General features: G+C 41.0%; 3 protein-coding genes across 3 annotated transcripts; all 3 read left to right on the top strand.

Annotated features, from left to right (window-relative positions):
* Positions 1-976, top strand: LOC127768753 (cell number regulator 10-like). The gene is made up of 2 exons (XM_052294390.1): positions 1-200; positions 313-976. The coding sequence occupies exons 1-2, from the start codon at positions 2-4 to the stop codon at positions 660-662; spliced, it is 549 nt and encodes a 182-aa protein (XP_052150350.1). The 5' UTR covers position 1; the 3' UTR covers positions 663-976.
* Positions 977-4,359: 3,383 nt separating this feature from the next.
* LOC127768754 (cell number regulator 10-like) lies at positions 4,360-5,268 on the top strand. Its single transcript, XM_052294391.1, has 2 exons — positions 4,360-4,537; positions 4,658-5,268. The coding sequence occupies exons 1-2, from the start codon at positions 4,441-4,443 to the stop codon at positions 5,026-5,028; spliced, it is 468 nt and encodes a 155-aa protein (XP_052150351.1). The 5' UTR covers positions 4,360-4,440; the 3' UTR covers positions 5,029-5,268.
* A 2,300-nt stretch (positions 5,269-7,568) lies between these two features.
* Positions 7,569-8,670, top strand: LOC127768757 (cell number regulator 10-like). Its single transcript, XM_052294392.1, has 2 exons — positions 7,569-7,731; positions 7,958-8,670. The coding sequence occupies exons 1-2, from the start codon at positions 7,635-7,637 to the stop codon at positions 8,311-8,313; spliced, it is 453 nt and encodes a 150-aa protein (XP_052150352.1). The 5' UTR covers positions 7,569-7,634; the 3' UTR covers positions 8,314-8,670.
* The last annotated feature ends 1,320 nt before the right edge of the window (positions 8,671-9,990 follow it).

Here is a 9,990-nt window from a genome sequence, read left to right as displayed (position 1 = left end):
AATGCTCATTCCCAGCACTAGCAGCAACTCGATTGATCACATCCTTGCAGCAGCAGCAGGTAACTGTGTACACCGGCGAAGAAGGAGGAGGAGGAGGAGATCAATGGCCAAGCCAAGCGCCGCTCCGGTGACCGGCGTCCCCGTCGGCTCCGCCGCCTGGTCCTCCGGCCTCTTCGACTGCTTCGACGACTGCGGCCTATGTACGTTCCCGTTCTCGCCGCCGGCCACCGTGCCATGGCTAGATCATATCATGAACACTGATTCATTCTGATCTGTAATTTAATTAACTAACTAATTGACATTAATCTGCAGGCTGCATGACGTGCTGGTGCCCGTGCATCACGTTCGGGAGGGTGGCGGAGATCGTGGACAGGGGCTCGACGTCGTGCGGCGCCAGCGGCGCGCTGTACGCGCTGCTGGCCATGGTCACCGGCTGCCAGTGCATCTACTCCTGCACCTACCGGGGCAAGATGCGCGCACAGTACGGCCTCGCCGACGCCGCCTGCGGCGACTGCTGCGTCCACTGCTGGTGCGAGTCCTGCGCGCTGTGCCAGGAGTACCGGGAGCTCGTCGCCCGCGGCTACGACCCCAAGCTCGGCTGGCACCTCAACGTCGAGCGCGGCGCCGCCGCCGCGCCCGCCGTGCAGCACATGGGCCGTTAAATAGCGTCATCTCTCCTCGTACATCATCGATCGTACTTGGACGTGTGAAGTGGTGTCCAGTTAAAAAAAAAATGTTTTTTTTGGAGCGTACGATCGATCGATCTTACTAGATCCATCTTTTTCAAAATTAATTATGAGTTTTTTTAACTTGATATCTATCCTGTATGTACTCCTGTAAGTTTGTGTAAGTATATGGTATGCATGGTCAGGTTTTGTTTGTAATTTCTCTGCACTTAATCGGTTGTTTGTTGTATTAATCTATCTGTCTATTATATTATTAAAACAACTTTAAAAGAGGGCAACACGTTCGCTGTGGAGGCTAGAAATTCTCACGTTAATCGGAGAAAAAGGAAAATATATGTGTCGTTGGATCATATTTGTCTAGATTTTGATGGTCTAGATCAAGCAGGGAAATACGTGAGTCCAAACAAAAAAACATCTAGAGAGATTGACTAGGAATCGGACATGCATGTATTTGGACTAATTTGACTAGGAGTAGGACATGCATGTATTTGCATGCATGCGTATGGCCATTTGAGCCTGTAAATTTGTAATTAGAGTCATGCACGTTCATCCACGAAAGAATAAGCAAATATTATGTTAATTATTAAGCGCTCAAAGGTAGATTAAAATATATTCCAATAGGTTATGGTAGGACTAAATTACAATGCTACAATTTTATCTATAGAAACAGAAGATAAGTGTTGTACACTAAATCTAATTATACATGCATGTATAATAAAATATTTATGTGCTTAAATTGTACGCTATATTCGCTCTAAAGAAATTATCACGTTAATTAAACAAAATAAAGAAAATACCAACCATGGATAGAATTGTGGTATACCTGAATATTAACGGTTAAGATTTAATTAAAATTTAAAAAGTTAAAGAGATGAAACGGATACGAGTGTGAAACCGTATAGCAATTAAACCAATTACACACACTGACCTTGCATCCAAATCAGAATAGGAAATTAATTTTTGAAGTGATATAAACGCGAAAGTTTGTTCATGTTAATAAGAGGGAAAAGGAAAAAAAGGACCAAATATATTTTTATTTAGAAAAGGTTTTATAGGAAATACAACTATACTACTAAACAGAATAGAAATCTAATTTTCCCTCTGATTAAGCTAAATCGTAAGTCGGTAACTGAGTAGTAATGTAATGACATGTAAAACTAGCACCCGTGTCTGTCTCATGCACCATACCCATGACAATATGATGCGTGCACACATGAAAAACAAACGACGATAACACATGCATGCGAGGTGTTGGACGCATCCATCTTATTGACTAAACCCAATTAGCACATCAATGAGATGCTAGCAGCTTAGCATGTCATATTACTCTCTAAACCTACATTAAACAAACAGTGAGGTTAGCACATCTTAGTATATTACCATGGGAAGTTCAATTATTGGAATTATGATTTTTTTAATCTTCAGAGTAATCTAGAACATATGACGAGATTAATTAATTAACATGCCTATGAAGAAATAAAGTGGTGGCGGTTGATGGGATATCTAAAAACTATTAATAAAACACCAAATGGAATCCTAATGACGATTAAAATAAAGGATGACAGAGAGGTCGTGAAGCAATCGGTCAAGACGGTTATCGGGATTTCTAGAAAAAAAAATCCAATAATAATCATATTTGATTTTTAAAATCTCAATGACAATAAAAATGAGAGGCAGTGGGCAAATCGTACAGGAGTACAATGGCAGAGCTGCCGATGGTTGGTGGGAGTTCTAGAAAGTAAAAAATAAATTCCAATGATAGTTATGTTCAATTTTTTAAAATCCCAATGATAATAAAAAATGGTCGGCAGACGGGTCATAGAGAAATATAGTGGCAACATTTGACGGGATTTCTAAAAAATTAAAAAATAAAACCAAACGAGACAATAAACTCTAAAACTATAAGGTCCAATTTTTAAAGGTCCGAACTTCTAAAAGTACAGAAATAAACCCTAATGATAATCATGTTTGATTTTAAAATCTCAATGATAATAAAGAAGGTAGGCAGCGGGCGAGTCGTAGAGGAATATAGTGACAAAGTCGTTGACATTTTGGCGGAACTTCTAGAAAATAAAAAAAATGAACTTAAACGATAATTATGTTCAATTTTTAATTAAAATATCAATAATAATAAAGAGAAGAGGCAGTGGATGGCTGTAGAGGAGTATAATGGCAGTGTTTGATGGGACTTCTAGAAATTATAAAAACGAACCCAACGGGATAATAAACTCTAAAAACTATAAGATCTAATTTTTAAAGGTTCGAATAAGAATGAATAGAAATCGTGGTAGATCGAGCAAGTAAATAAACAAGGATATGACAGAAGTAAGGGGTAGCAACTAATGTGATTTTTAAAAACTATAAAAATTAGAAACACGAGGATAATAAGGTTTGGTCTTGCAAAGTGATCTTAAGACAATGAGATAACTATTTAATAAATTTTAAGTAAAACCATATTAAAAAATATATAATTTTGTATGGTGCTAGCCGCGCAATTGCGCGGGCCATCCAGCTAGTTTGATGCAAATTAGTTGTGCTGGCCCTGTGTTTGGAAAGAGTCCCCTCGTTTCAAATTACTTGTTGCTCTGTTAAATCTTGCACAAACTAAGAAGATTTGACAGATTACATGGTTACCCTAATTTTACTGCCACGTAGTCGTCACGTCAGCGAAACCGTCCTTCAAAACCATCCAGGGAGTCAAATTGCGCTGGTTTTAACAGTTTAGGGGTCAAGATTTCTGGTTTGCGGTTCAGAGTCACGGATTAGATTCGGGTCACTTTTAACATAGTCAAAGTGAACTTATTCCGATGAGCTACCTTCTTTTCCCGTGAGTGTAATTAAATTGCTAAACGTAATTTTTTTAAAAAAAATTACGTATACTCCCTCCATTATAAAGTATAGAAAGCTAGCACTATATTAGACACAATATAGTACTACGAGATAGACAACCTAGTAATATAAACTTAGTCAAGCCTCACAACGAAAACCAGAAAGTTGCTATTTGGAGTTGCCAAGAAGAACTCAGCCTAACGGTTCGTTTGGTAGTGCTCCAACTCCTAAATTTAGTTTCAGAAATTGGGTCTGTAGTGAAGTTGTGGGGTAACCTAAATTCAGCTTCACCTCTCTAGGTCATTTCCTCTCACTTTATCCTGTTCACCTCAACGACTAATTTTATCGTGCTTATAACTAATTAATCAAGTAAGTCATAGGTCATGGATTTTATTTTTGACTGGATCGTGGATTTTTCTTTCGCGAACGCGTAAAAAACTTACATGTCAATAAATGGATCTACTATACCAATAGCATCACGAAAGACTTTAGCGTGGCAAATCTTCTCTTACATGACTTTTTGGTTACAGTACGGACACTTTTCAAGTTATTAGGTGTGATCCTATCCTGCTCAATTGTTTCAAGTTTCAACTCAAATAAGGGAGAGAGTGAGTGGGTGTGTAGGAGATAAGGTCGAGAGAAGGGAGGGAGGGGGGGTGTAGTGGCTGGGAGACATATGGTCGAGAAAAAAAAATCATCCCTTTGGCTGGTTCTACTATTTACTACACCATCTGTTTTAAAATATAAAAATATTTGAATGGATGAGACATTTTCTATTATCCGATTTATTAAAAAACCCGGCATGGATAAGACGGCACTGAGGAACATTTTTTAAGTAGTGAGCAGCAGCAGCAGCAGGTAACTGTATACCGGCGAATTTCCTTTAAAAAAAACTGTATACCGGCGAAGGAGAGGATTGGAGGAGATGGCCAAGCCAAGCGCCGGTGCGGTGACCGGCGTCCCCATCGGCTCCGCCGCCTGGTCCACCGGCCTCTGCGACTGCTTCGACGACTGTGGCCTATGTACGTACATCTACGTCCTCGCCACCGGCCATGGCTAGCTACTAGTAGCTTGCATCGATCGAGCGATCACCATGAACTGATTCATTCAATCTGTAATAACAATCTGTGCAATATTGATAGGCTGCACGACGTGCTGGTGCCCGTGCATCACGTTCGGGAGGGTGGCGGAGATGGTGGACAGGGGCACGACGTCGTGCGGCACCGGCGGCGCGCTCTACGCGCTGCTGTGCGCGTTCACCGGGTGCCAGTGGATCTACTCCTGCGTGTACCGGGGCAAGATGCGCGCCCAGCACGGCCTCGCCGACGCCGCCTGCGGCGACTGCTGCGTCCACTGCTGCTGCGAGTCCTGCGCGCTGTGCCAGGAGTACCGCGAGCTCGTCGCCCGCGGCTACGACCCCAAGCTCGGATGGCACCTCAACGTCGAGCGCGGCGCCGCTGCCGCCGCCGCCGCCGCCGCCGCGGCACCGGCCGTGCAGCACATGGGCCGTTAGAAAAAGCTTCACTTCATGCACTCTCCATCCCAAAATAAGTTTATTTATAGGTTTCTATATCTAGCGTTTAACCATTTATTTTATTTAATTTTTTTATGATTAGTATTTTTATTATTATTAGATGATAAAATATGAATAGTACTTTACGCGTGACTTATTTTACTTTTTTTTTCAAATAAGACGGACGGTCAAACGAACATAAAAACTCATAAATAAACTTATTTTGAGACGGAGGTAGTACATCAATTGTACTTGGGAGTGTGAAGAGCTGTCCAGATAAATTATTATACTTGATATATCTAGGGACTATGCCTGTACTCCTGTAAGTTTGTAAGTATGGTGATGCATGGTCAAGTTTTGTTTGTAATTCTCTGCGCTTAATCGATTGTTTGTTGTATTAGTTTGCTGTAAATTAGTTGGCGTCCGGCCCATTGGATATAGTCTTTCTGTTTCAAATTATTTATCGTTCTATTAAATCTTACACAAACCAAAAAAAATGACAGATTATGTGGTTTCCCTAATTAAATACATATCCTTTTTTCTAAAACATATGAGCCCATATAATAAGAGTTGTGACTACACTAATTTATATATTGCTCTTTACACTAAATTAATGCTAACGAAAAAACAATAATTTTATTGAGCATTCAACAATATATAACAATAAAATAATCTTTTATAGCACTAACGGAAGACTACTAACAAAAATTTAACAACGATGATATTTCTGATATAAAGATGCTTGTATCATAACATTTTCATAAAGTTAGGTTCGTCAATGATATCTTAGAATAGAGCGTTTGTTGATTACATTTCTTGGGTTTTCTCGTATTAATTTGTAAGCTTTGTCTATCCTCCTTCATTGACTGACACTTGCAGATCAAGCCGGATATCATGCGTGTTTGTGTTTCGTTGGCAGATATCATGTTGTGTTCGTTGGCAGGAGTGGCACACATGTTTTCTGATGGTGATAGTCAACGGAGCTAGTGTATATACTCCGTACTTCAATAATTGGAACTTTGGAAGCGTCGTCGGCTCTGAAACTTATATTACGCAGTCTTTTAGGGTGAAAACAAAGATGTATTGTTAGGTTCATTTCGCATCACGAGTTCTAATTAATAATTCATGAAGCTGTATATATTGCTGAAAATTCGGAAGGAAACACTTCATTTTTTTGACGATGTGTGGTAGACGACACAAGCAATTAAACAACACGCATCTAATCTAGTTCAGTAAGATTTAGTACGCGTATAGCCTTATCCAGGCTTATACAATAGTGCATTGTCAACTCCTGGTACTACCAACGACTTAGAATTTTTTAAATATTATATATTAAATCCGACCTATGCTTCAAATTAACGGCCTAACTACTAGCTTGGGAATATCAAGAACATTTGTATATATATTACTCGTTCGCTACACGACTTCAAAATTAATTACGATCTGCATTGCTAAAGACCCCTTAATTAATCTCGCATCGCTAATCTTGTAAATCTCCAAATTAATGTGTGTATGGTGATGGTCAAGTTAATCTGCATGATATATATGCCCCAAAATTATTAGCCGCCGTCGGTTTCGTTTGATCTGACGGTTGTAAACACCTGCAAATCAAATTTGGGCCTTCTAGTTCGCTTGGCGATGACGTCCGGCCCATTTAAGGGACTCAGCGTGTCGCTAAATGGGCTAATTGGGCTGATCGGCCAATTTGCGAATGCACTAGGGCCCTGTTGGATCAAGCTCATCGGATCAACTACCTCCTTTTTCCGTGAGTCCAATTTCTAAATTACTAATCGTTTTTTCTAAAAAAAGAAAGAAGCATACTCCCTCTATTATAAAATGTAGATTAGTACAATATTAGACACAACATAGTACTACCAGATAGATAACCTACTAATATAAATCTAGTGAAGCCTAGATCGGTACAAAAAACCGATATAGAATTTCCTCTGATCCTCTCCCTTATCCCACTTCTATTCGACGGCTAATTATTGTGCTCAGCCTTAATTAATTAATCGAGCGAGTCATAAGCAGTGGAGCTATATACCAATGGTATCACGAAAGACTTTGGCATGGCATGGCATGCCTTCTCTTGCATGCATGAATTTTGGGGCCCTCTCGGAAGTCTCGTTTGAACACATAATGCAAGTTAGAATAGCCTACCAGGCTTGAATCGTGATCATTTCCAGTTCGGTGGTTTCAAGTTCGAAGCACATAGTTTGCTCAACAAAAAGCCCCCTTTTTTCTGGATTTATTTATTTAACCTGTGTATCAGTATAGTAGCAGCAGCACATTATACATATGTGAATGTGATGGGCTGATTGGGCTCAATGTTTGCGAGATCTCGATCAAGATCGATCTCGTGGGGGTTGAAGACTAAATCAACGGTTCGTTTCGTAAGCAACAGCACAGAAATGTCGTGAGTTCGTAGTAAATTAACATGGGTGCTTAGCTGTGTTGTTCGCTTGCATTGCATACCAGATCAACTCGCCGCTCGCGCGCTATATAAAGCGTCCTCCCACTCCCGGCTCATGCTCATTCTCAGCACAAGCAGTAGCTAGCTAGCAACTCTGATCACATCGCCGGGGAAGAAAAGTAGGAGGAGATCGATGGCCAAGCCAAGCGCCGCTCCGGTGACCGGCGTCCCCGTCGGCTCCGCCGCCTGGTCCACCGGCCTCTGCGACTGCTTCGACGACTGCGGCCTATGTACGTTCTCGCTCTTTTTTATAAGCTTCAGCTCTTTATTTTGTTTTTTCTCCCTTCTCCTGATATAAGTTGGTCTGGCTGATTCCATTGTGTTATATTGACATGTAATCATTTTACGTGTTCACCAAAAAAACGTTCTCGCTCTCGCCGCCGGCCACCGTGCCATGGCTAGATCATATCATGAACATGATCTGTAATTTACTAATTAATTCACATTAATCTGCAGGCTGCTTGACGTGCTGGTGCCCGTGCATCACGTTCGGGAGGGTGGCGGAGATGGTGGACAGGGGCTCGACGTCGTGCGGCACCGGCGGCGCGCTGTACGGGCTGCTGTGCGCGTTCACCGGGTGCCAGTGGATCTACTCCTGCACCTACCGGGGCAAGATGCGCACCCAGTACGGGCTCGCCGAAGCCGGCTGCGCCGACTGCTGCGTCCACTTCTGCTGCGAGCCATGCGCGCTGTGCCAGGAGTACCGCGAGCTCGTCGCCCGCGGCTACGACCCCAAGCTCGGCTGGCACCTCAACGCCGACCGCGCCGCCGCCGCCGGCGCCGCTCCCGCCGTGCAGTACATGGGCCGCTAAATAGCGTACTTGGACTGTGAAATAAGAGTTGTTCAGTTAAACAAAAGTGATTTGTTCCGGTCAAAAAAAAAATCTCAAGATATTGGTATCTCACAGTATCAAATCGTTTCCGATTGTTGAATTTAGCTGGACAAGACAATGAGCATTGTTAGATTCATCGATCGGAAACTATTTGATACCGTGAGGTATTAGTACCATGTGATACTTTTTATTTGGACCGGAACAAATCTCTAAATGAAAAGTTTTTTTTTAAGTATCCAGTTAAAAATTTTAATTACCCGTGGTAAATTACATGTGTTTTATTTGATATCTACGACTATAGTCATGTGATTAAGTTTGTAAATGCGTGTTTGGTGATGCATGGTCTCAGCTTTTGTTTGTAATTTTCTCTTCAGTTTAATCGATTTCTGATTGTACTCTCCAAATTAGCCGGCCTGCCCCGTGTTTCGGGGCAAAATAATAAATGAATAATTTCGTTGAAAATTAAGCTTCTCTGGTTCAAAGTCAAAAGTATAGGTGCATTTATATTTATGAGTGTGATTATTCGTCAACGAGAGTACTATACGTATCCTACGGTCTACGGCGCCGAAGTATGAAAATGTTTAGGTGTACAAGCTAGTGGACACACGCAATATTCAAGTATAATTAATTCAACTGTCTATTTCGAACTTTTGTAATTCTTTTTTAAAAAAAAACACAGTGCAAATGTAACGCCCATATAATGACTAGGCCAATATATCCTAAAATTCAAAAAGTCATTCCAAACCCCTCTATCATATACCCATTAGTCGTCGTATTATGAGATTCAAGAAGTCACTGCAGACGTATCCTGTCATCGATGAGTATGTCGTCTATCACTGAAACAATAATTAACCGTAAATGTAAATACTCAGGACAAGTTGACTTGAACCTGTGTGGGTATATTCCTCCAACAGAAACCTAACCAGTTGAGTTACACTCGTATCAAGAGTGGTAAGAATATTCTAGTGGTAAAAACTACCCAATGTTTACTTTTTAATTTTTGCGGGAAAGGGTGGATATTACAATCGTTTCAGTACAAGACAGAGACTGAAATCTCTACACTCGTACTGCCTAAATTTGCTAACTCAAGAGTAGCTTTAGTACACATAGAATCGCATATTAATTAGAAACTAAAAATTCAGCCTTTTCAAATTCTTAGTTTACGGAGTCAAGCACAGGGTTTGCTAAAATACTAATTCTGCCTTCTAACTTTCCATTTCAATTCCTAACCCCTTTGCAACAAACAGACGCAATATGTATAGCATATGACAATATGAACACGTATTACGGTTGAATGTGTGTACTCTAGCCACATGCTGTGTTTGTATATCCTCCTTATTGACTGATAACACGCAGTTCAAGCCGGATATCATGTTGTGTTTCGTTGGCACACATGTTACAAACTTACAATGGTGATGGTCAACACGGAGCTAGTTCATACTCCGTATATACTTCAATAATTGGAACTGTTGGCCCTGAAGTTTATATATATTTTTGGGAGAATAGCCACTATGATCCCTGAAGTTTCGCTCCGATATCGTTTTAGTCTCTGACCTTTCAAATTGTCCAAGCAAGCCATTAAACTTTATCATGTGGACATATATAGTCATTGGCCCATCGAAAATTGCCACGTGAACATGCCATGTCATCTTCCAA

Source organism: Oryza glaberrima, chromosome 3 (genome assembly GCF_000147395.1).
Source record: "Oryza glaberrima chromosome 3, OglaRS2, whole genome shotgun sequence".
Classification (NCBI taxonomy): domain Eukaryota; kingdom Viridiplantae; phylum Streptophyta; class Magnoliopsida; order Poales; family Poaceae; genus Oryza; species Oryza glaberrima.
The sequence above is the reverse complement of the archived record's forward strand: the minus strand, read 5'-3'. Positions and strand labels throughout refer to the sequence as shown.

What these genes read in the sequence shown, in the direction of transcription:
- LOC127768753 (XM_052294390.1), top strand. Translation starts at nt 2, where the DNA reads ATGCTCATTCCCAGCACTAGCAGCAACTCGATTGATCACATCCTTGCA. An exon ending in CTTCGACGACTGCGGCCTAT is followed by an intron (nt 201 to 312) that starts GTACGTTCCCGT and finishes ATTAATCTGCAG; the next exon opens with GCTGCATGACGTGCTGGTGC.
- LOC127768754 (XM_052294391.1), top strand. Translation starts at nt 4,441, where the DNA reads ATGGCCAAGCCAAGCGCCGGTGCGGTGACCGGCGTCCCCATCGGCTCC. An exon ending in CTTCGACGACTGTGGCCTAT is followed by an intron (nt 4,538 to 4,657) that starts GTACGTACATCT and finishes CAATATTGATAG; the next exon opens with GCTGCACGACGTGCTGGTGC.
- LOC127768757 (XM_052294392.1), top strand. Translation starts at nt 7,635, where the DNA reads ATGGCCAAGCCAAGCGCCGCTCCGGTGACCGGCGTCCCCGTCGGCTCC. An exon ending in CTTCGACGACTGCGGCCTAT is followed by an intron (nt 7,732 to 7,957) that starts GTACGTTCTCGC and finishes ATTAATCTGCAG; the next exon opens with GCTGCTTGACGTGCTGGTGC.